This window comes from Orcinus orca, chromosome 3 (assembly GCF_937001465.1).
Source record: "Orcinus orca chromosome 3, mOrcOrc1.1, whole genome shotgun sequence".
NCBI classification, from domain to species: domain Eukaryota; kingdom Metazoa; phylum Chordata; class Mammalia; order Artiodactyla; family Delphinidae; genus Orcinus; species Orcinus orca.
In genome coordinates this window covers 185,008,975-185,033,768 of record NC_064561.1, presented here as the reverse complement: position 1 = coordinate 185,033,768, position 24,794 = coordinate 185,008,975, and the positions used below count along the sequence as shown (strand labels likewise).

At 61.7% G+C, this 24,794-nt stretch overlaps 2 protein-coding genes across 9 annotated transcripts in view; both read left to right on the top strand.

Annotated features, from left to right (window-relative positions):
* Positions 1-10,620, top strand: part of PLEKHG4B (pleckstrin homology and RhoGEF domain containing G4B) — a 59,125-nt gene extending 48,505 nt beyond the window's left edge. For 3 of the 8 annotated variants that reach the window (XM_049707084.1, XM_049707086.1, XM_049707087.1), the window contains 4 exons: positions 193-340; positions 4,328-4,441; positions 4,523-4,684; positions 5,307-5,878. In XM_049707084.1, coding sequence (XP_049563041.1) covers positions 193-340; positions 4,328-4,441; positions 4,523-4,684; positions 5,307-5,669 — 787 coding nt within the window. In that variant the 3' untranslated portion in view covers positions 5,670-5,878. Of the gene's footprint in view, positions 1-192; positions 341-4,327; positions 4,442-4,522; positions 4,685-5,306; positions 5,879-8,018; positions 8,140-8,342; positions 8,593-9,536 lie in introns of those variants that run through there. The other 5 variants (XR_007476150.1, XR_007476149.1, XR_007476148.1 and 2 more) reach the window with 5 other exon arrangements.
* Positions 10,621-11,595: 975 nt separating this feature from the next.
* Positions 11,596-24,794, top strand: LRRC14B (leucine rich repeat containing 14B). Its single transcript, XM_049707089.1, has 6 exons — positions 11,596-11,736; positions 12,649-12,765; positions 12,999-13,203; positions 14,342-14,502; positions 19,031-20,148; positions 23,300-24,794. The coding sequence occupies exons 5-6, from the start codon at positions 19,256-19,258 to the stop codon at positions 23,943-23,945; spliced, it is 1,539 nt and encodes a 512-aa protein (XP_049563046.1). The 5' UTR covers positions 11,596-11,736; positions 12,649-12,765; positions 12,999-13,203; positions 14,342-14,502; positions 19,031-19,255; the 3' UTR covers positions 23,946-24,794.

Genomic DNA, 24,794 nt, shown 5'->3' with positions numbered 1-24,794 from the left:
GGGGTGCCCGCACCTGTGGCTGGCAGGGTGTCGCAGCTCACAGGCGTGTTTATGCTCTGCTCAGGCTGTGGGCCTCCTCGGGGGCTTCCGTTTTTGTCAGATGTACAGAGTGCAGCTGGTGTTTGTAACCAGGTGTCACCGACTCGGGGCTTGCTGTGAACAAACACTCCGACAGCTGCCTTCTCTTTCCAGGGACACCATCGAGGCTGCCTGCAGGCTGTACGACCAAGTAGACGAAGAGGTCCACAGGCTGGTCCTCGCCTCCAACAGGTGTCTGCAGGCACTGGAGGAGCTCCAGGAGCGAGGACACCAGTCAGGGCTCCAGGGGGGAGGTGACCAGGTCAGTGTCCGGGAGAGGTGACCAGTCAGGGCTCCAGGGGGAGGTGACCATTCAGGGCTCCAGGGGGAGGTGACCAGTCAGGGAGCCAGGGGGAGGTGACCAGTCAGGGCTCCAGGGGGAGGTGAACATTCAGGGCTCCAGGGGGAGGTGACCAGTCAGGGAGCCAGGGGGAGGTGACAGTCAGGGCTCCAGGGGGAGGTGACCAGTCAGAGCTCCAGGGGGGAGGCGACCAGGTCAGTGTCCAGGAGAGGTGACCAGTCAGGGAGCCAGGGGGAGGTGACAGGGCTCCAGGGGGAGGTGACCAGTCAGGGCTCCAGGGGGAGGTGACCAGTCAGGGCTCCAGGGGGAGGTGACCAGTCAGGGAGCCAGGGGGAAGTGACAGTCAGGGCTCCAGGGGGAGGTGACCAGTCAGGGCTCCAGGGGGAGGTGACAGGGCTCCAGGGTGGAGGCGACCAGGTCAGTGTCCGGGAGAGGTGACCAGCCAGGGCTCCATGGGGAGGTGACAGGGCTCCAGGAGGAGGAGACCAGTCAAGGCACTAGGGGGAGGTGACAGTCAGTGCTCCAGTGGGGAGGCTACCAGGTCAGTGTCCTGGGAGAGGTGACCAGTCAGGGCTCCAGGGGGAGGTGACAGTCAGGGCTCCAGGAGGTATGGCACTGGGCTACCTGACATAACCAGTGTAACACTCACTATTTGAATCCAGATCTTCTTTATATTCATATGCATATAACGATTTCCAAAAGCTTATGTTTTTCAAGTAAAATCCTTATTATTTTATCAGCCATTGTTTCCTGGTTAGTGAATGTGAAGCCAGGGCCCCCCGCCCAGCCAGCAGCATAGGGGCAGTGAAGAGTGGCTGGAGACTCTCTGGACCCTCAGCTGGCCCTGCGTCCTCCAGTGTCTGGTCACCGTGGGGCAGTCAGGGTGGGAGGGGCACCACCCCCAGGGCACCCCAGGCTGGTCCCCAGGACAGCAAGCAGTCACAGTGGGGTTGCACACTGTGTATTTTCCCTCCCTGGTCTCCCCACAAACAGCCCTAGCGCCCAGCCACGGGCCAGTGGGGGGCCTGGGTGGTGGGAGATGGTGACCCAGCTGATCCAGGCTGCAGGGAAGCACAGACAAGGGGCTGACCAGCTCACCTGGGCCCGGTGGTGGCAGCCTGGAGCATGGCTGACTCGAGACACCCCAGCCTGGGGGTGGGCCCTGCCTGGGGCTCCTCCATCCTGTGGGGTCCCCCGTCTACCCGTAGGGTCGATTCCCTGGCCTTTGGGGCCTCCTCCATCCTATGGGGTCTACTGTTTCTTATATATTAATGTATTTTATTATAAAATGCCCTCCAGGACTTCCCAGAGGAAGGATGGAAACTCTAAGACCTGCACATCCGATGCTGTCTCTTCTCCTTCACAGTTCTCAGTAGTTTATTTTCCCGCCGGAACAGAGGCACCGTACTGGTCATTTAGCCTCACGGGTTGCGGTGGAGAGTCTGTTCTGCTGCACTCTCGGCCTTGGGCTGGGCCCTGCTTTCTCCCGGGAACCTCGTCCACCTCTGGTCCTCAGGCCGCCTCCGCCTGGTGAGCAGAGGCTCCTCCTTTGCCTCCCTAGGCTCTGGGGATTCTGGGGTTTCTTGATGAGCACCCCCGTTTCCCAAATTCCACGCTTCCTGCTGGTCCGCTCGTTTTCTTCCTTTTCCATTTTCCATGTCGCTGGCCTTTTCCTCTACTTTCAGAGTAGATTTTATCGACTTTATCTTCTAACCCCACTTGTGTGTTTCTGCCTCTGCTCTAACGTTGTTAACTTCCATGGGGGTTTTGTTTGTTTATTCCTCTCAATGGACCTTCTTCACAGCACCTGACTTACTCTTGGCTGAAATACTGGTCGTGGTGTCTGCCCAGCCTCTCTCCCCTCCGAGGGGGCTTCTGCAGGCCTGTTCTGGCTGGAGGCTCTCCTGGTGATCCTAGGTTGCCTGCCCAGCTGCCGAGTGGGGCGGGGCCGCTGGAGGCCCCTGCTGGGCCCACCTCCTGGGCTCGTGGGCTCCTCCAGAGATGCGGCCTCCGACCCCCGAGGGGAGGGCCTGGCTGCACGTCAGGGAGGAGGTGAGACTCCGTGTTCCCGTGACCTCTGCCTGCCTGCCCCTGTGCAGAGAGCACCCGGGCGCTGCGGGGTGGACGGCGCGTGCACTGGGGCCCCCACCTCTCGCAGCTCCAGGTCTCCCTCACCTCCTCGTCAGCTGCGCCACCTGCGCAGGATGCCCAGGGCCCCCAGTGTCCCTCCTTCCCAGCCTGTCTGTTGTCCCCATCCTTTATACCTTGAAAGAGGTTACTGAAGCTTTAGCAGTGTTCCAGGAGGGATCAAAGTTAGATAAGTTTTAGCCTGCCGTCTTCACCCAAAACTAAATACACTTTAACCTAAAAATGGGATCATCCTATATAGTGTGCTAAGTTGCTTTTTTTTCCTAAGCAATTGCACGCACACTGTGGAAGAACTAGAGAGGACCTAGGTTTTAACCACAGTGAGATCCTGCCTCACGCGCTCCTCTGGCGGGCCCTGAGGTGGGGCCGCATGGGCACGCACGCCGGTGGGAGTCCCCGGGGCTCTGCCCTGCTGTTCGCTATTACAGACATCGCCACCTGCACATCCTTCACATCGCCACCTGCACATCCTTCACACTTGGTGATTGTTTGCAAATTCCTAGGCTGGATTGGAGGGTCAGGGCGCACCTCCTGAGGTTTTCAGACATCTTCCAGCAGCCTTCCAGACAGCTGGCCCAGCCTGGGCTCTCGGCAGCCTTCCGAGGCCGGCTTTCTCGTTTGCCATCTGACAGGTGACGATAAAGTGTCTCATCATTGTCTGCATTCGGATCTTTTATGCTGCAGTTGAACCTTTTCTTCCTACATTTATTGGTTATTTTTACTTCCCTAATAAATTGCTTTTTCGTGTACTTGGCCAATTTCCCTACAGTTTGTAATAGTTTCATTATGTCACTTCTAATCCTTTGATTGTGTTGCAGATATTTGTAATTTGTCCTTTAACTTTGCTTATGGTTTATGTGGCTTTTCCTGTCTTTCGGTTACAGAATGACTAATGTATTCCATTATAAGACTTTCATGGTTTGAATTTCTCCATTTAATTTTTCAAACCGACTGGAATTTATTTTTTCTCGAGGTCGGAAGTGGGACTCCACCTCTGAGGTGCCTCTGCCCTGCTGACCATTTCCTCTTCTCTACCTGGCAGTTCTAGGACTGCAGGTGCTTCCTTGCAAAAATCTAGGTTTGATGGTTTTTTTCCATGACTCTGTCCACAAAGAGCATGTACTCTGGTCTCTCTCCTCTGCTCATACATCTGAGTTCATTAAATACAATTATTGTCCTGATAGATCCAGCCCAATCGCTCCATTTTTTAATAGCAAACTTCTTCCTGGGTGTCTAACGACCGGATGCCCCTGCATTGCCCTGTGAGGGTTTGCCTCTGACGTGCCCGCAGTGAGCGTAGTGCTGTTGCCATGGGAACTGCGTCTCTAAAGTGATGACCGTGACCACATCGGACTGTGTAGGTGCAGGCAGGCCTGCCGTCGCCCCTCCGTCCCTCCCAGGTGCCACCAGCCTGAGGAATGTTTCTGGAGTTTGTGTAGCATAGTAACAAGTTTTGAAACTGAAACTTCTGGATCCATTTTTCAATGATCTTAATTTCCACCTCCAAACAATTAAAAGTTATAAACGTGAGCCGTGGAGGTCTGTGGTCATCCCAGTCCCTCTCCAACCCAAGCGTCACTCCCACTCACAGATTGAAAAGTCACAAGTGAGAACCGTGGTTCAGACTGAGGCCGAGTAGCCTTCGGATGCGCTCAGGAGACGCCGTTCAGACGAGGCGTGTGGCTGTAGGAATCAGATGCACCGGCCCCGAGGCGGCATCTGACACCTCCTTTGTCCTCCGAAGTCTTAGGGCCGGACTCCTTAGCACATTTAAAAGTAAAACCTTCTTTTCCTACGTAGATCACATCGTGGTTTGAAAAAGAAAGAGAGAAATTCCTCGGGCCTTTGGAGCTGCTGTCTCTGGGGAATGCAAAGCAGTGGCAGGCGTCCCAGGCTCTCCCGGACAGGCTGACGGTGGGTGCCCACCAGGACACATGCAGGGACACCCAGGGCACTGCTGGGGCTTGTTCTGATTCTTTGCTCCTTGGGCCGCAGCAATATCGTCCGAAAGGGCTACGGCTGATGGAAGAGGACTTGCAAGGTGCAGAGGAAGGGACCCAGGACTTCAGAAGGAGTCTGAGCGCCAAGGCCGGCCTGGCTGAGCGGAGGGAGGGCGAGCTGGCCAGGCAGGCCCTCGGGTCCGAGTTCTGCGAGACGGTAAGAGCCCCAGCCCAGTCCCTCCCAGGGTGTGCACACGTTGCCCAGTCCTTGCTGCGGACATTCGCTGCGAGGTGGGCGCCCCCCCGCCAGGCTCTCCGTAGACCTGTGAGGGGTTTATTTATTGTACCGGACAGACAGGCCACGAGGACTCGTGAACTGTTCTTTCTGTTTACCGGCTCAGTTATAAAAGTCCACTTACTGTCAAAGATCCCAGAACGATTGCAGCACAGCCGCACCCGCACTCTCGCTAGCGCCCTAGAATTCCTGCCGTTAGGGCGCCAGGGCCAGACTCCTCAGGAGCACAGAACCCAGGAGGCCAGGGCAGGCCTGGAACTCTCAGCCCAAGGTCCCTGGCCCATGGGTCGCACACCAGGCGGACCGTCTCACGGCCTCTCCAGCCCTGATGCCCACGGTCGAGTCCGGCCGGCAGTTGCCACCGCGAGCACAGGGTCTTCCTCTCACTCTGGCCTCTGGCTCACCCTGGTCCTCGCTTTGGGCGACCTGGTCAGCAGGCAGAGCGTGACCTGAGCTTACTCAGGGTGCTGGCTCAGGCCGCCCAGGCCGCCTTGGCCGTGACCGTCCTTCACTGCACTGACCGGTGCCCTCCTGTGCCGGGCAGGTGAGCGGGCGGACGCTGCGGTGCAGTCAGTGCCTAGAGCACCCGGACCCAGAGCTGGTCACCGAGGATCTGAAGCGGTGTCGCCAGCAGGCCGTGCAGAGCTTCCCCAGGGCGAGCGTGGTGGTGGTGGGCCCCGGCGGCCAGTGGGCGCTGCCACGGGGCCAAACCTTGTGGCTGCAGAGCCGGCAGACCCGACGCCACTGGCAAGAGGCCCTTGGAGAAGAGGCCCCGGGCCCCGGCACCCTGCCTCTGGGCTGGAGCCCCCTGAAGCACGAGCTTGCCCAGGGACCCGAGGGGCAGCCCCTTGAGCCTTCCTGGACCCCTCCTGCTGACCCCGAGGGCCGAGCTGGGGAGTGGGCCTGACTGCTGCCCGGCCTCGCCGGACGAGCTGCTGTGTGTGGGCAGGGCGAGCACCTGCGCCCAGGTGTGCACGCACAGGACAGCAGCGGCACCTGCTCCCCGCCCACCCCAGGAAGCACCCCCCGCAGAAAATTAGGAAGAAAGCACAAAGCTTCACGACTCCTCAGCTTGACAGTGGCCCCAGCGACTCCCTCCGGCTGGGCCACACTGGGGTCTTCATCAAAGGCCTGGAGGTGATCGGCACTGCTGTGGCCTCAGAGAAGCGGCCCCCGCTGAGGCCACGTGCCGAGAGCCCTCGGCTCCCTCGGAACCGGAGTCTGTCCTCTCCCTCCAGGACCCACCCCTCCGAGGAGGATGGGAAGGGCAAGCTAGAAGGTGAGGCAGATGCCCTCAACCTGTGGGCCTAGTGGTCAGTGGGGTCTAGAGACCCAGAGCCGTGAAATGCCCTTCCCCAGCGTGGGAAACCCACGGACGCCCCCCGGGCCTTCCGCGTCAGGTCCAGGCTGAAGCACTCACGTCTGATTTTAAACAAGACGTTAGTGATCTCCCTGTGCTCAGAACAGAATCTCTGACAGCCGCCTCCTTTTTCGGGGCGTGTAGTGGCCTAGCACACCCGCTCTGATGGTTAAACAACCAACTCTAGTTGTTTAGAGCCCATTTCTAGAAAATTACAATAAGCAAACCAAGCCCACAACGTGAAGAAATTACTTTAAAAATTGCTTTTAAAAAAAGTCTCTAAGTATTGAGGTGAGAGGTGTGTGCCCGTTTATCTGTTGCCCAAATGAAGATGTCCGTTTATTTTGTTAAATCTTTAGGAAGATGTTTGCAAAAAGATACTTCTTGTTAACTGTCTGGATAAAAAGTGGTCAAGGACCCCGCCCACCCCAGTGACAGTCCGTGACGCCAGCCTGGCCTCCCAGCCTCTGGGTTGTTTGTCCCTGTTTGCAGTGAGCCCTGGCTGGAGGGGCATCCCCTGGTGTCCTTTGCTCATCGGATGGGTCCACGTGTGTTTCCTCCAGAGAGCAGCTCGAATCTGAACTGAGACGGTTACAAAATGCTCTTCTGAAACAACCTTCAACCACCTTGTTAAAGGTGGACCTTGTGGGGTGTGGGCAGGCGCAGGGAGAGCTGCGTGTCTGTGGATGGCCTTCCAGCTCATTTTGAAGGTGTCTGGGCAGCAGAAGGCAGGGGTAGGCGTGGTCCACTCACCGGGAGCCGCCTGGCCACCCAGAGTGCACGTCCTGGGTCTGGGAGGGAGCAGGTTGGCGAAGCTGTCCTGCCTTTGCCGCTGGGGATGGGTCCCCCTCCCGCCATTCACGGGCCTCAGACCCACCAAGCCCAGGCCTGGCGGTGGGGACCTCGCACACAACCTTCAAGGGAGCGAGTCCTCCCACATGCCGGGGCCAGGGCGGGAGCTTTGCGTGGACCGCCCCGTCTTCCCGGAAACCCAGCTGTCTGGAGGGAGCTCCTGCCGCTTGGCCAGCAGTCATTTCCCCAGAACTTTCCATCCTTTATGAGTCAATTTCCATTTACTTGGTCCAGATGCCCAGACCATGCTAGTGTGTATTTTTTTTCTGGATATTGAAGAAGAACACTTGTTTTCGGCGAGTGTCTACAGGAGGTGACTCAGCGGCCGTGCGTGGGTGTGACAAGGGCACCTCGCGTGGCAGCAGCTGTGTTTGTCGGCACTGCCACCGCCAAGGGCTCCAGGGCCCCCACCACCAGAAGGCGCCGTCTTCCTAGAAACAAGAAGCACCTGTAAAATCCGTGCTGCAGGCGTGAGAGGGGCCGTCCAGGGTCTGCTGCAAACAGGATGAACTCACAGCATTCTGACCACGGTGCATTTCCTATGGTTAGCTGCTTTTCTTCCAATTAAAAAAAAAAAGTAAAGACAGATAATGGCAGGAAAAACTCTACCAACCCCCACTGGTGTCATTAGGATGGAGTAGTTTCAGAAGGTGGCTGGTGGGATGCTCTCAAATAGGGAAGAAACGCGTAGTGTGCGTGGGGACCTCCAGCCCAGACAGGCCCCTCCGCCTACTGTCCATCTCCGCAGCACACTGGCCCCCAGGCCTACTCTCCGTCCTCTGCTGCAGCGGCTTCTGTGCATCTGGGTCAGAGGTCCCTGAGTAAAGCTGACTTTTCAGGGACGCCTTGTGGTAGGTTAGCCGCCGGTGTGCGCCAGAAACCGGTTTTCCCGCAAATCCCCAGCACAGCCTTCCTGGCAGAGGGCTCCCTGCTGCGGGCGTGCGAATCTTCTTCCTGCCAGAGCTGCCCGCTAAGTCGGTGCTGGAATCAAGCCGTCTGGATTCAGGGTTGGAGTTAGGGAGCCTGCGAATCTCTCCTTTCCAGTTTCCGAAGGGATCTCTCTTCTGAAAAGGCCGTGGTCGGCAGCGTGGAAACGTCGCCACAGCTTTCCTTCTGCTGTGACCTCCCTGCGCTCCGCTACGCCAGAGGAGCGCCTCCAGTACCGGTGAGAGGACAGCTCAGGTGCGAAGCGCCTCCAAATTACTCGTCCCCAAAGACGGGAAACCACGGGAGACAGTGCTTTTGTGCGCCTCCCGTCTGTGCATACCGCGTTCATCACTCTGGAGTTTCAGTCTCTGGTTTCCTCCGAGGCAGGAATAACGCTGATGACGCGAGGCCTGAGCGTCCCCTCGGCTCTCTGTCTTTCAGCAGCCGACGCAGCACGTGATGGCCGAGATGATCTCCACGGAGAGGCAGTATGTTAGGTCCTTAGGATATGTCATCGACAACTATTTTCCAGAAATGGAAAGGACGGACCTGCCCCAGGACCTCCGAGGGAAGCGCAGCGTCATTTTCGGGAACTGGGAGACTGTACGCCTTCCACCACGGGCGCTTCCTCCCGGGGCTGGAGCACTGCCGGCACCGCCCCTGGGCCGTGGGCCACGCGTTCCTGAGATATGTGAGTCCCCAGCCCACTGTGTGAACAGGGTGAGGCCAGCCCCACTCGTGCTGGGAGCGGCCCACGTTTCAGGCGAGTGGATCCCTTGTGTCCGGGTCAGGAGATACGTCCCTGCCAGTTATGACCTGGCTCTGGACACTTGGGCCTCAGGGTCAGCAGACGGCACCCTGGTCGAGAGCCCCTCAGCACTGGGGCTGCACCTGTGTCATCACACCTAACCTGTCCACAACCCACCCCTCACAGCTAGCTGGCGCAAAGCAGCGTCCAAAATCGGTTTGCTCCCTGCACGTAGGAAGCCCACCTGGTCCCCGTCACGGTCTTCCTGCGAGCCTGCCCAGCTCCCCTTCCAGAGGAGCGCCAGACCCTCCTGACCAGCTCTGAGAGCCGCATGGGTGTATAGATCATTCCGAGGAGACCTGAGGTTTTGATAAGTCTCTTCTCAACCATGAATATTGAGTCGTTATAAAATTCTTAATTTACTCTGAAAAGAAGGTTCTTTCAACAAGTAGTTAGTTACCAAACACAGTTTGGGGCACCGGGGCAGCGTCTGTGCTGGGGGCAGGTGACAGTCCTGGTTCAGCATTGTTAACTATGAATATGACAAAAGCACCGGTGCTGGAGCACGTCCCACATGTTGTGTCTTTTCAGCTATTTCTTAAAAAATGCTTTTAGCCATTGTGTGCAGCTTCCGTGTTGTTTTATGTTGACAGCGATCTTGAGAATTTTAAATGTTTAGCCAAAGTTGGTTCTTGACTGTTAATGAATATTTCAAACCCTCCCTCGCGCCCACCCCCTGAGCACCCCTCTTGCCTCTTCCCTGAAAACTGGTATTTTGAGACTGAGTCTAGGGCTCCCACCACGTCCGGGGAGCCGAGTGCCCGCTCCCGACTGCGGCGAGACCCTGCGGAGCTGGGCGGCCTCTGACCCCAGCCCTCCCTTCGCAGGAGGAGCAGCTTGGCAGCAACGCGCTGTACAGCAAGAACAAGCCCGGGCGGACGCCCTGCTCTGCAGCCACGGCAACGCCTTCTTCAAGGCCGTCGTCCCGCCCGTGAGCCTTGCTGCCTGGCCTGGCCTGGCCCGGGCTGACCCTATCGCCCGGCCTTGCAGAACAAGCAGCAGGAGCTGGGTGACAAGATGGACCTGGCCTCCTACTTGCTGAAGCCCGTGCAGCGCGTGGGCAAGTACGCACTGCTGCTCCGGGCCCTGGTCCAGGAGGCTGGCGGCTGCCCCACCCGTGAGCAGGCGCTGGGCGAGCTGAGGGCCATAGGACAGGCCTGCGGGGAGGCGCCCACACTTGAGACCCCCCAGACCCCCGCCCAGGGGGAAGGGAACGCCCGGGAGAGGCTGCTGGGGCGGGAGCCACGGGAGGAGAGGCAGGCGGGCTCTCAATGTTAAACGTCGGTGTTTGGGGCTACTCTGAAATAACTGGATATGGGAAAAACTGAGCTTGGCCTTAGGCTGTGGGCCTGAGCCTACCGATTCGCCCCCTGTGGGGGCCATGGTGGGGCCAGTGCCCAGGGCCAGGAGGAAGAGCGGACCTCCCGGTCAGGCAGGACCGCCCCGAATTCCCCGTCCCAAGTGAAGACGCGGTCGCCTTGTTAGAGCAGCGTTAGTAAGAGTTCCAAGACGACAGATCGGCCCCAGGCGGCCACCGCAGACCCAAAGGCCCCCGAGCCCTCTGTCCAGTGAGCTCAGCCCAGCGATTTGGGACAGCCCAGGCGTCACCCAGGACAGGGCCGTCCACGGGAGGCAGGGGGGCACCTCCCATGAAGGGGCGGCCTGGCTGGGCGCAGTTGACCCTCACACAGCCGTCGCCTTGTGGAGGCTTCGTTACAGGGGCGCGAGGGCAGGGCTGGGATCAGGTCATGCCCCGTCCCCCTGAGAGAGGCCGGCCTGCCTGCAGGTGGATCTGAAGGAACAGGGGCGGCTGATATGCCAGGACGAGTTCCTCGTTTGCTGCCGAGGGAAGAAGCACCTGAGGCGTGTGTTCCTGTTTGAAGACCTCATCCTGTTCAGCAAGACCCAGAAGGTGGACGGAGGCCACGACGTGTACGCGTACGAGCAGTCCTTCAAGGTACCGCGTCAGGGAGGGCGCTGGGGGCCGGAGGGAACGCCAGGTTATTTGTTATTGCGGCTCTTCGGCTAAATTTTGGAGACTGGGGCCTCTAGAAGCCACAAGGAGCCATTTGTCCTTCGTGTTCCACGTGCCAGTCCAGGGGCTAGAAAACAAATGTCTCCTCGTCGGTGACTCCATTTCAGGTTTGGGTGAAGGTGGGCAGAGCACAGAGGCGGCCTTCCCCTGGGTGGTCTCAGGGCCTCACCCCTCCCCCCAGACAGGCCCTGGGGGCGAAGTCTCCCGGGAGAGGCCCCACCACAACCCCTTCCCTGCCAGCGAGCTCATCGGAGGGGTCCTGTGATGACGCGCCAGGGAGCCCTTCTGGGGGGGGGGCACTGAGCCCTCACAAGGGAGCCAGTGTGGATGGCGGGGGTGGGGGCGAGGGGGAACGGGGGGGCAGGGGCGACGGGCTCCCGGCCCAGCCTCGTCCACACCACTCGGTGTCTGGGTGAGGGGACCTCCGGCACGGAGGCACTGGGGTCAAGCGTCAGCCAGAGCGGTCAGTTGTCCAAAGGGCAGGATCTGAGGTCCCTCGCGGTGCTCGTGGCTGCAGATGGCACAGATCAGGATGACGGAGAACGTCGGGGACAGTGGCTTGAGGTTTGAGATCTGGTTCCGCAGGCGGCAGAAATCCCAGGACACCTACATTCGCCAGGCGAGCTCCGCGGAGGTCAAGACCTCCTGGACGGACGTGATAGGGAAGGTCCTGTGGCGGCAGGCTCTGCGGAGCTGAGGTGGGCAGAGCGGCTGGAGGGCACTCGGCGTGCAGGGCCAGCTCGGGCTGGGCTCGGGCTGGGCGCAGGGCTCGTGGTCGGTCCGAGGGGCTCCTTAGCACCGCCCATCAGCACCGAACACTTACTTCTCCTTAAAACAACAAGCAAGACCCCGGCCCCCACGCTCCGAGAGAGGTCTCAGCCCCAGCTCCCAGACGCCCTCAGACCCGTGGCGTCAGCTTCCTGCTCTCCCTGTGGTCAAGGCCCCGGCCTCCTGGACACTGCGCCGATGGCCAGCCTGTGGTCTCCCCACAGGTAAGACCCCCCACCTCGTTCCCTCCTCCTTCATGTCTGCCCCCAGTCCCTCCTCTCCCCTGAGTTCATCACTGGGACACCTCTGTCTACTTCAGAGTGGTAGTTCATCCAGGCTGGCTGCCACACATGCCATCTTCATCGCAACCCCTCCAAGCTGGCCCTCCTTCTGGCGGCTCTGACCACCCCGCTGGGCCTGAGAAACCCTAATATGCTAACGCCCTGACATCCAAACACGACCACTTGGCACTCGGAGGCTACCACCCTGGCCAGGGCCCTGACCTGTCACCAGAGATGCCCCATGGCCTCCTCATTGCCACGTCCTTCTAAGTGTGGACCCCCCCATGCACACAGACACAGGCACACAGACATGCACAGACACACACAGACACACATGTTCACAGAGACACATGCAGACACCCAGAGACACATGTACACACGTGTGCACACACGCACGCAGCAGCCTTGCTCGGGGCGCCCGGTAGGAGCAGCACGTCCCCAAGGCCTGGTGTCCCCTCCCTCTGGGCACCCCCGCTGTAATCGCCATCCTCTCTCTTTGCTTGGTTTACCGAGCATTCATTCGTGCTCAGGCCCTCACCCTGTGCTTGGATCCCCTCTCAGTTTCAAGCGTGGCGGATACCTGTCAGTTTGTCTTTCCCGGAGCCATGCCCTGCCTGGAGGCCTCTGTCCCACTTCAAGTGGATGTCCCTTCATCCGCAGATGGAGACCTGCCCCTCCCGGTTGGACACCCAGTTTCTATGGTCCCACGTCTTCCTTTTTCCTGGTTCACCCCCTTGGGCTCCCTGAGAGAGGCCGGAACGGGCACCTCAGCCTGTCCAGTCCCCCAGAGACACTCAGGGTGGAATTAAACCCAGGGAGCTGCTTAGAAAACTCCCCCACACGCTCCTATCTTAGAACTCAGGACACAGGAGATGGTGTCCACTGGGATAGGCAGCAAGCCATCCATGGACGTCAAGCCCAGCAACGCGGCCATAAGCGACCGGGCCGTCAGTTACACCGGGAAGGGAACAGGTTAGCGGCCACAGCCCCAGCTCCCGCTCGGCCCCGCCAGCTCAGACGCAGGCGCCGCAGTGCGCCGGGCCCCACGGACCAACATGTCGGGCTGGACGGGTGGCGGCCCCATGAGGCCCGATGTGACCGCGGCGGAAGGAACCTAGTAGTTTTCTGGCTGGCCATCTTGTTCTTGAATCTAGGCTGCACCTCTACAGCAGAGGCCAAAAGCCTCGTTTTCTGTCCCCGTCCAGAGGCACGGACCCGAGCGTCCACAGCTGTGCCCTCCTGTGACCACACCGCCCCCCTCAAGAGACCGCACTCCACCCTCTCAGACAGCAGCACGTCCTCCTCCAGCAGCCGGTCCTCCTCTGCCCGGGGGCCGCTGCCCCCTGCCCGCGCCCACAAGTCCCGCCCGCTACCCCTGTCCGTGCGGCGTGCACACCTGCACGGAGCAGGGTGAGCTGAAGCAGGAGGCGGGGCCGACCTTCCCTGCGTGAGTGAGTGCATGAGTGCGAGAGTGCGTGAGTGCGTGTGTGCGTGAGAGTGCATGAGTGCCTGGGGCCGGCGTACGTGCTCATCGTTTCCCCGATTTCGTACGCTGTCAAAGGTTTCCAGATTAGAAATTTTCATTTACTTAAAAAAAAAAAATTCCATTTCCACTCAAGACAAGGGAACAGGGAACAAGTTTAAAACAAGCAAAAAGAGAAACCAGACAAAGCAAACCAAGTGCCCTCCGAAGCCCAAAATGCACCACTGCCACCGTGAAGTCACCCCTGAGGGCGTCCCGACCACCGCAGAGGCGCCTCTGCGCGAAGCGCTGGGCGGGAGCTGCTCAGAACAGGCAGCGGCCACGGGGAGCACGCACCGTCGCCCGCCCAGAGCGGCCGCGCTCTCCTGGACACGCCCCTCAGGCTCCAGGACCGCGGGTGGCCCCCATCTGGGCTGCGGCAGCCTCTGGTCAGACCAGGATCTGGAGGCGGGACTTCTTCCGGCAGGAAGACCAGGCGGAAGGGTGTCGGAGGGCTCAGGTCTGCCATCCCCAGCACGGCCCGCAGAAGCCACCCGCCAGCCACACTCGAGGTTGTGGCTGCACCCTGGCAGGGGCCCCACCCTGGGGAGTGACCCCACGGGCCTGGGCTCTGCGGCCGCGACTCTGTCTGGGTTGGCACAGGACAGGCCCCTGGGAGCGCGCCTCCCGTCCCGTCCTGTCCCGCTTTCTGTCAAAGCCACGTGGCCCTTCTTGCCACGTTTTGTGTTGTCCCCTGCTTGGGCTCACTCTTAACGCCCAGGGTGAGGCTTCCTGCTGGGGGAGGGGTCGACCTCCCTCCCGGTCTTCCCCTTCCGGCTGCACTGGGCCTCCTGATTTCAGAAAAGCGAAGTCACAGACCTCTTGTTCATGAGCGTAAGTGGTGTCTGACCTCCGGCAGTGCCGTCCTCCTGCTTTAGCCCGGCATCACGGGTCATCTGGTTATAAATCTGTACCTTGTAAATCATTCTCGTTGTGCAAGCCTCAGGGCCAGAGTGCCGGGCACAGTAGGCCTGAGGGGCAGCCGGCCAGGCCGGAGGACGGTCCTCACTGGACTTCTCTCTGCAGAGACCGGGAATTCCGAATCTTCCCACCGCCCGTCAGGGGACAGCGGCCCCAGCCTCGCAGGCCGTCCCTGCCGCTCGCGGAGCTGTCGTCTGACGAGGACTGTCAGGGTGTCTCGGGAGGGCTCACGGCAGCAGCCTGACGGGGACCAGTTCATCACGGCCGTGAGTACCCCTCCTCTAGGCCCCCACGAGAGAGGCCCAGGTGCTGGGTGGCGGGGTCAGTAGCCGCCCAAGAGATGCTGGGCCACCGGTGACCACACAGAGCCCCCCTTGTGGGCCATCCTGTGTGTGAATCAACCCCACACGCACACTCCGGCACCCAGCGGGCTGCCTGTGATCCAGAGGCCTGGCTCCGTCTCCAGCGATTCTGAGTCACTTAGAGAGGTTTGCAGGCCTCCTGAAGCATCAGCCGGACTCTGCCTGCCGTGCGGAGGCTGCACCTGTGCCATCCGGCATGTGCTGGTTCCAGGCTCGTCCGAGCCCCGACTCCAGGCGGGCCTTGTTAGAGCCCCTGCAGTCCTGGGTGAAGGAGGGCTACTGGTTGGCCAAGGAGGTTTCTGAACCCAGCCCCAGATGGACCAGGCTCAGGGGCTCTGCCCTCCCTGGGACGCTTGCTCGGCCCCCAGTCCCGCCTTCTGACGGGATCGCGTCCTGGGCAAGACGCAGTATTTCCCTGCATTGATGCAGACGTGTGTTTCTACCTTCAGGGGTGTCAGGAGAGCCATGACACCTAACCCCACAAGTAGGGAGCACAGGAGACCCCAGAAACCCTGGACGCACACACAGAGACATCATCCCCTGAAAAGGAGAGACTGAGGGGACCAATCCCACAGGAAGCCGCTCGTCACCAGCCGGGCCTGCCGGTTCAGTGCCTTCACCCACACGGGGTCGTAAAGCTCTCCTCTCTGCAGGCACGTCCCAGGTTCTGGGGCGATGCCTCCGGCCCCCTCCTGGGCAGCACCAGAAGGGGAGGTCCGATTTTAAGTGTGTGCTGAGCCAGAGTCCAGGGACCAGTCCTTGGTGCTCACACCCGGGGTCACTCACAGTGACCTGATCCCTTTGCCAGGACAAAACCCCTCACGTCTCGGGCGTCTGGACGGTGGTTTGACTGGAAGGCCACACGCTCCACCGTGATCCCTGAGGCGCTGGGCACACTGCCACCACCCAGGCTGCCCGACCGTGTCTCCACCTTGTCCCGATGCTTCCAGAGCGCGGATGCACCACGGATGTTAACGGCACGCCGGGAGGGGGCGGCGGGCCAGGCCTGGCTGCTCCCCCATCCCCCCGACTCCCCCCCGAGAGGAGGCTCCCGCCCTGCTCGCCAGACGGCGCAGCTGGCACTGTCACCCCTCCCCACGCCCGACTCAGCGGGGGAGTCCCCTGCGTGCGCCACAGCCCGCACGCGCCCCACACACCCCGCGCGCCGTGCGCGGCACCGCCCTGGGTGGGAGCCGCGGGACACACGCCGTCTCTAGGAGGAGGCCCTGCAGGGTCCTCATCTGTGAGGCCACTTCCTCCGCGGAGGTCTCAGAGCCTGGGCGTCTTGGGGGGCTGTGAAGGGCGCCAGGAGACCGTCCCAGGCAGGGGCCCGCCTGTCCCACAGCCCCTCCCTCCGCTCCCGCGCTGGGCTGCACTGAGGGCCTGCAGCTGCGAACGTGCGCCCAGATCTGATTGAAGGTCTGCCGGTAAAGGTGGATTCCTTGTGCCTGTCAAGTAGACCGTTTCCTACAAACCACATGCGAAGTTGTCCAAGTGCTCCCGTTCACACCGTGGCTGCTTGCGGGACACGTGGGGAGACACGCACACGTGCTGTGTCAGAACGGTGAACTCACGTGCTAGGTCAGACTCACGTGCTGGGTCAGAACGGCGAACACTGAACTGGCACATTGCAGGGCCCGAACCTCTTTCCCCTGGGACTCGGACGCCCAGGGCTGCTGGCTGAGGCTGCAGCCGGCACACTGCTCACTCACTCGCCCAGACCTGTGGGTGTCAGCCTTAGAGGACGCACTCGTTTCTGGGGCCCTATCCCTGGCCTTGCTGGGCCCCAACTGCTTCTTCAGAAGATGCACGTCCCGAGCCCGAGAGCACCTTGGGGGAGGAGGGGACCCGAGTAAGAGAGGTCCTTCTTTGGGCAGCTGTGACGCATCTGGATGAGATGTGGCCCCTCAGGGAGAATCCCCCTCAGAGCAGAGGAACCTCGACCCTGACGTGTGCACGGCAGGTCACGAGGTCTGGGAAGGAGACACTCAAGCCAAGGCTCCTGACCACGTCCTCTGCCAGGCACGGGGCCACCAGTCAGCACACCCCTCGGGGCCTGGGCATCACGTCATGGGCCCCCCGCTGTCCTGCCTACAAAGACGCCCTGTGATGCCCTGGACGCTCCCACACTCCTAGGCTGCAAGAGGCCCGGGTAGGATCACGTGGACCCCCGAGCAGAGTCCCACAATGGACGTGGGGTGTCTCAGAGCAGGGGGCCCTCTGGGAGCATGTTCCCCCGCCTTCCAGGCAATGCAGGCCATGGACGGCAGTCCCCAGGTGCAGCCCCCACGGGGTGCGTCCCGGACACAGGGGGAGCTTTCCTGAGTTTAGCTGGAATCTCGGTTTCGTTTTCTTTTCAACAAGCTGTGTGTGGCCAGCGGCACTCGAGTTGGGCTCCACCTGTGAGTCTGGGACAAGGGTCCCTGCGTCCCAGGTGGACCCCAGGTGGAGTTGGGGGCACAGCAGCTGGGCCGGAAGCTCTGATCCAGCCTGTGCTGGGAGGTCCTGTCGTGTGGATGGGGCCCTGAGAGGGCCCCCCCCTCACCCAAGGGTGGAGAGCCTGGGTAGATGCAGGACTCAGCGCACTTCCTGCCACAGGTGCCCCCCCCAGACCCCATCCTGGGGCAGCGGCGACATCAGCTACCATCCACCCAGAACAGGAGCAGGTGGCTGGGGCACGGCCCTCGCCTTTGTGATCTGCCGGCTGCTGTAAACTCTCTTCCTTGTTACCCTGTTTCAGGGCTGACTGTTCCGAACTTTAGGAACATAAATAAATGGGACATTTTTTTCTACCACATGGTCGTGCTTCTTCTACGGGGTTCTGTTGTGTCAGGGACGTCACCAACAAGCCTCCCCTAGGGAGCGCAGCCCCTGCGACTTTGAGGGGGCAGGGCGTGGGCAGCAGAGCGCCCTCTGGGGTCTGCCTGGTGCACGTCCTTGCCTCCCATCGGGGGTGAGGGCAGGGGGGGTTCCCGCCATCTCCGCTCACACCTGGCCTGCCTGGCAACGCTGGGGCCCCTGGAGCACGATGCCGCCCCCTCCCTAGGGGAGGCACTGCTGAGGCTCTGAGGGAACGGCAAGCCGGACTGTGTCTGACGGAGGGTCCCACCTGAGTGTAGGGTTGGGGGGTCTGGGGGGTCCGGCCCGTGTGGGTCCCCATGAGCGGCACCTGCACCCCCTGCACCCACGTCCATATCCACAGCCCTACACACAGCCCAGCATGTCCCCTGGCCCCTGACTCTTTCTCCCTCCTAGTGCCTCTGTCTGCCTCTCCCCTCCTCCCTCTCTTGATCTCTGTCTTTGTGGGTCTCTGTCTCTCTGTCTTTCCCTATCTTACTGTCTCGGTCTCTCTCTCTGTCCCACTGAGGTCCCTCCCAGAGCAGCGCTTGTCCGGGTAGCCTGTCAGGCTAAGTGCTCCAGCCCTGCCTCCAATGATGGTGATATGGGGGTGGGGCGGAGGTCAAGTCATTCAGAGATGATCGAATACCCGTCAGAGCTGGAGCTGGAGGGAGGAAGAATTTTTCTCTGTCCATCTTGGGTTCTCTTCTGGGGCTCTGTAACAAAGAACAGACTCATGAGAGAAAAGCACGCAGATTTACTGAATATAGGTTTTTGATGACATGGGAGCCGTCATAAGGAAACGAAGACCCCAGTGGCCTAAGTGTTTCTGGACTAAGTTGAGCGAGGAGGTGATTGATTGTGGAAAAGTAACTACAACACACAGGACAGTAACTTTGACAGTGAACTATCCTGACGCCCTCTCCGGTGATGAGAATGTCTCCCCTCCCGGTTCAGGGAGGGTGGCTTGCCCGGAATTCCATCTCTGTTCAGGAAGAAACGGGGTGCGGGGGGGCCAAGCGCCCTTAGCTCAAAATACTCCTTCAGCCAAAGCGGCGTGGTCTGGGGCACATGCTCTGCCACCCTCCAGAGCGAGGAACCAGACACCAGGCCGTGCGAGCGAGCTTCCAGCTCCTGGGGGCCCCGCACGTCATCTGCAGCCCCGCCCACTGCGTGGGTCCTGGGGCTCAGCCCAGGGAGGCCTGCAGCTGGAGGGCGCCAAGCTCCCTCCCATGGACGGTGGGGAAGCCTCGGCCGCGGTCCTCAGTGACGATAAAGGAAGGGGGGTGCCAAGCAGTGTGCGGGCGCCTCATGGGGCCTTTATTTAGCTTCTCTTGAAGTCAGGAAACAGTTATCAGAGATGCCACCCCATGCCCACTGCCGCGTCCCTAACTCTGGACGTGGGGCAAAGGGAGTCCAAGAAAAGGTTTGTTAGTTCCCGGCCTGTGGGATGGCCCAGGGTTGGGGCAGACCCACGCCATGGAGGGGTGAGGTACCCCCCGGACAGGCCACCCCTGCAGTGGACACGGCGGTAATTCCAGGGGCCCAGCCCCCTCCCCCTAGCCAAGCACTCAGGCACCTCTGCTTTCCTCAGCTGAGCGCCAGCAGGACAAGCCGGCCACCACCAGACGCCTCCACAGCCAAAGCCATACAGGCACCCAGGACGAAAATAGCCGTCAGATGACCAGAGGGCTGGCTCACCGCAGTCCAAGGCAAGCTGCTCACAGCAGCTGCAACTAAAAATAGGTGAGAAGGGGACGCGTCTTCGGGAGAAGCACAGGGGAGAGCGCTGTCCTGGCTCCAGCCGCTGCAGGTGGGCATGATGCAGTCACTACGCTTCATTTCTGCTGAGGCCTTGGCGTCCCACCCCCAGGCGGCCCGGCAGAGCCTGGACGGGGTGGCCCACAACCTCTACCCGCTGCTCTTCAAAGCCAGCTACTTGCTGGAGCAGGCGGAGGTGATCCGCGTTCTGCTGGAGCGCTGGCCGCTAGAGGAGTTCCGGCTGGGTGCTCTGCTGGGCCCCAGCGCAGACCACCCCGGGGACCTGCGGGACCGGGCCTGCAGGGCCTGCCTGGAGGCCTGCGTGCGCGGCCTCGCAGACCACACGCTCTGGGGCGGGGGCCGGCGGCGTCTGCGGGTGGCCGACCTCACGGGCATCCGAGACGTGCAGGTGCAGGGCTGTCCCTGTGGGAGGGCGCTGGGCAGGTGGGGCCGCACCAAGCTGCTGGCCAGGACCTGCTGTGAGCTGCAGGCGGAGCCCCGTGCGGCCCGGCGCCCCGTAGAGGTCCTCGCCGATATCTTCGTCACCGGGGGTAACTTCGACTTGGTGGTGCGGGCCCTGGGGCCAGATGGTCCTGCCCCACTGCGCGTGCGCTGCCTCTCCTTCCGGGCCGACAGCCTGGGCCCCGGGCAGCTGCTGCACGTGCTGCGTCTGGCGGGGCCGGGCGAGCTGCGCCGGCTGGAGGTGGTGCACAACGTGCGTCTGCACGCCGGCCACGTGCAGCAGCTGCTGGCCCAGCTGGGCTTCCCCCGGCTGGTGTCGCTCACCCTGCCCGCCAAGGCCTTCGACGCGCCGCCTACCAGCACCCCCGCCCCTGACGGCGAGGACGCCCTGCTCACCTCCATCGCCCGGGAGCTCAGCCGGATGACGCAGCTCACCGAGTTGAGCGTGGCCTTCTCCACGCTGGCCGGGAAGCTCCAGAAACTGCTCGGGTGAGTCTAGGGTGAGCAGAAGGAGGGCATCTGCTCACAGCCCCTCAGCCCAGGCCAGGGCGGCGCGGGGCCCGGGCTGAGGGCGCACTAGGGGACGGTAAACAGGCCTGGCCGCTCACAAGGCCGCGAGCCCCCGTCGCCTCAGTTTTTGCCCAGCCCAGAGCAGCCGGAGGGGACAGACGGAGGGGGAGGTGGCCCAGCTGGGGCTGGTGCCGGGAGCAACCCGGGAGCACCAGGACCCAAAGGAGACCGCCTCCAGTTCGCAAGAAAAAGAGAAGAGTCCTCATCAGCAAGCAAACAGCATAGAAGTAACGCCATTACCTTGTATTAATTACCTGTCATTGTAACAAATGACCCCAGTGCTGGGGCTTACGAGGGCAAGACAGGAGCCGGGTGGGGGCAGCTGTGGTCTCCCCTGAAGGCTTGTCGGGGCGGGAAAGCGGAGCCACCCACTTGCACGCTCATTCTCATGGCTGTCGGCAGGCGGCCTCGGCTGCCCGGCCCGTGGGCCCCCCAACAGGCTGCGGATCAGAGGGCCAGAGGCCCTCCGGAGGGAGGCCCGCCTCCCGTGACCTTCCCTGGAGAGCACTGTGCTGATGCTTCGGCACGCTGCGTGGTGAGGGCCCGTCACTGGGCCACGGGAGGCACCACCGAGGGTCCCAATACCCAAGGGCCGTTGGGCCACCTTGGCGGCCACCAGCTGTGAATATACTCATGAAAATTTATGGAAAATCAAACTTCTCATTTCTTGAGAAATTTGATGAGAATCAAATTTCTCATTTCTTCTCATTTCTCATTGAGTGGGTGTAAGGATGTCTTTTCTGGCTTAGGGAGTCCGTGGCTTACAGGAATTTCTCTTCTATACAAAGGAAACCCAGAAGTAGCTGGCCGCAGCTGGCCAGGGCCCACACTGCCTCTCCTCCCCTGGGGGGCACCTGGGATCCCGTCGCCATCCCCCATCCCTGCTCCTCCCCGCCTGGAACCCAGTCGCCCAATTGGGGAAGGGGTGGTCCTCGAGCCCACACACAAATACGACTCTGCCATGTGGCGGCTCCCTGGGACCCTCAGGACAGTACTGCGTTTGGCTGGCCTGGGCCCTCAGCCAGAGGTGCCTGTGCTCTGGGGAAACGTGTTCCACAAGCCAGACGACACGTCACAAGCCTGCAGGGCTATCTTGTTAGCTCGGCCCTGACATCGCCTGTCACACTCTGACCTGTTCTACACGCTCGGTCTTCAGTCAGCTGGTTGCTGAGAGCCTGTCCAAGGCCCCAGAAGGTCCAGGCGTGGAGTGTGTCAGGCCTAAGTGGGAGGGAGATGGGTGAGTGGTCAGGGAAGGCTAGGTCCCAAGGTGACCTTTGAGCGGAGACCAGGCACAGTGAGCCAGCGGAGGGCCCAGAGAGCATGTGCTAGGCAGGAACCCCGCAGGTGAAGGGCAGGAGCTGGGGGTGTGGCAGGGCCGTAGGCAGGGGTGGGGCAGGGCGGGCCTGCCCGGAGCTGGGGGTGTGGCAGGGCCGTAGGCAGGGATGGGGCGGGGCTGGGGCAGCGGGGACGGGGGCTGTGGTCCTGGGCAGGTGAAGAAGGGAGCAGGGAGCGGAGGAGAAGGATGGAAGAGCCAGGCCTCTGAGCAGGGCAGTGGGTGATCAGCTTCATATTACAGAGCTCACTCTGGCTTCACTGGCCCACACAGCAGACCCAGCTGGAGGGGCAGGGAGAGTGGCAGACAGAGCAGACACGCCGAGACCACCCAGGTTTGCTGACTCCCTGGGAGGACTCACTGCTAAGATTTATTACAGCAGGCGGACGGGGCAGAATCTGCCAAGGGAAAGGGCTTGTGGGGAGGGGTTCGGGGAGACGGCGCACGAGTCCAGGGTCCTGTCGCAGTGGAGCCAGCATGGACTGTAATGCCACGTGGGAGGTGCCGTCCACGGGGGAGTCATGAGAGACCCAGGCCAGGGGTTTTCCTGGGGGCTGGTTGGGTGGGCGCCTCAGCCTGGCATGTGCCGAGATTCCAGACCCCAGAGGAGGCAGGTGTCAGCAGGGACCACGTTGCTTGTGCAGACAGCTCAGGCCAGGGACCCCTTATCAGCTGAGTGAGGGACCCTCCCCAAATCCAAGCTCCCAGACGCGGTTCGCAGTCAGGCCTGTCCTCTGACCCTTGTCCACACAGGAAGCCCCCCAAGGGGTTGCGAGCAGTGCAGGTGGGGAGAGGGTCCCTCATGGATGGATGTGGGCGTGAGAGATGGAGGTGGAAACACGCCCCATAGCTCAGGACCTGAGCCACAGCCTCCTCAGAGCCGGGCAAGGAGACACAGAGCCCGCTGCGGCGTGGACTGTGGAGGCGGCGGGTGGGCCCGCGACCCTCAGCGCCCAGAGTACAGGTGCAGGAGGTGGTGGGAGCGGCAGCCTCAGCAGGCGAATAGAGCGGACCCCCCCGGCCCCGGCACTCAGTGCCCAGCCAGGTGACCCCAGACCCAGGCCCAGGATCCCGGAGGGCCACTATGGGTCTGTTCCCGACTCTGAGAACTTCTGGGCAGGGAGCCACCGACTGTGCGTTTCCGCGTGGCCGCCCCCTACACACCTACAGGAGAGCACGGAGGGTCTCTGAGGTCCCAGGCAGTGCTGAGGGTGGACTGGGCGCTCCAAGGGCCCTCCCGGCCCTGATCCTGTGGGCTCAGGCTCTTCTTGCAGAGCCAAGCCAGTGTTTCATTTCCTGCCAATCCACAGGCAACTCACTGCCCCCTTAGCAAGCTTGGGAACACACAACGCCTTGCTGACAAAACAGATCGATCACTTTAATTGCTGAGGACAAAGGCCAGGCCTGTCTTTGGGTGAAGTTAAGTCTTTACAGCAGCCAGTGGCTACGCATGGTCTCACACTGACCCAGCTCTGCCGTTGCCCCAGGGCAGCCACAAACGGGAAGTAAATGAAGGTCGTGGCTGTTCTGATTACGCGTTACTTACCCGCACTGAAACCTGAATTTCATATAATTCTCACGTATCACAAAATATTCTTCTTTTGACTTGTTCGACTACTTAAAAAGGTAAAACCCATTTCTGCTCTCGGGCTGAATGCAATCAAGGGAGGGTGTGTGTGGCCCCCAGAGCGCCTGCCGGGCCTGCTCTCACCGCGCTGTTTCCTGCCCTGCCCGCAGCCCCCTCCGGACTCCGCTGAGAGTGCTGGACCTGGGCAACTGCGCCCTGAACCACGCGGACATGGCCTTCTTGGCGAACTGCACCCACGCCGCCCACCTGGAGGTGCTGGACCTCAGCGGGCACTGCCTGGTGGACCTGTTCCCCTCGACCTTCTTCCGGCTGCTGGGCCAGGCCGCCCCGACGCTGAGGGCCCTGACCCTGGAGGAGTGCGGCCTCGCGGACCGGCACGTGGGCGCGCTGAGCCTGGCCCTGGGCCCCTGCCGCCGGCTGCAGGAGCTCCGCTTCCTGGGGAACCCAATGTCGGCCCGCGCGCTCCGGCGCCTTTTCGTGGCGCTCTGTGGGCTCCCCCGGCTGCAGAGCGTGGAGTTCCCGGTGCCCAGGGACTGCTACCCCGAGGGCAGCGCCTACCCACAGGACGAGCTGGCCATGTCCAAATTCGACCAGCAGAAATACAGCGCGATCGCAGATGACCTGCGCGCGCTGCTGCTGCGGGCCGGCCGCGACGACATCCGGGTCTCCACGCCCCTCTTCGGAAGCTTCGACCCGGACATTCAAGAAACGAGCAATGAACTCGGAACGCTCTTGCTGCAAGCCTTCAAAACTGCTCTGGAAAACTTCTCCAGAGCGCTGAAGCAAATGGAGTAGGCCCTAGACTGTACGAGGCGGGTCCCGGCGGCGGCGCTGGGACGGAGCCTCCGCCCCCGCCACCACCGACGCATCTCCTAGTGGCAGCTGCACGCGCATCCCTCAGGCGCTCCGGGAGCGACGGCCCTGCCTCCCAGGAGCTGTGACGGAGCACGGCGCCCAGCACGGCGGTGGCGCCAGAGAAGCAGCCCGCGGCGAGCGGCCGTCCCGGTCGCGGCGCCTCGGCAGCCGCGTGAAGTGCGGGCCGCAGGGGGCGGGGCGGGGGGCGGGGCGGCTGGACGACCGGCCGGCGTGAGCGGGGGAGGAAGTGAGAGGACACCTCCCGGGGCACAGCGATGAAAGCGAGCAGCTGAGGAGAGAGTAAAACCGAGGGCAAGCCGCATCCCTTTGCCGCAGCGGCTGGGTCCGGGGGGGCAGGGAGCCGGCCCGGCGCCTTCCCGTCGCGGGTGTGCGGCGCTGCCCTGTCTGGATGTTTACAAACTCCCGTCCAGCGAGGACATGGGCTTTGGTAGTTGACAGCTCTGCCCCTGCCCTCGGGCCACTGGGCGGCAGGCGTGCGCTCTGTTGGTGCCAGGCTGAGCCCCGGGCTCCGGCGGCCTCTGGCTCTGAGGGCACGACCGCGGTGCCCCGCCCGCCGCCGCCCCCACTCCCACCTCCACCGACTCTAGGCCCGGCGGGCGGGGGCTGCTGCTGCGGGGAGGGCGGGAAGGCTCCTCCGGAAGCTGTTTGAGTCCTGGTGCTTGAGGAGTGGTTAATGCCAACGTCTGGACTTGGTTTCTGCTGAGATCTGATTTGTGCAGTGCTGAGTATTAGGGTAATTAAATACGAATAAAGTGTGGCTTATTCAGA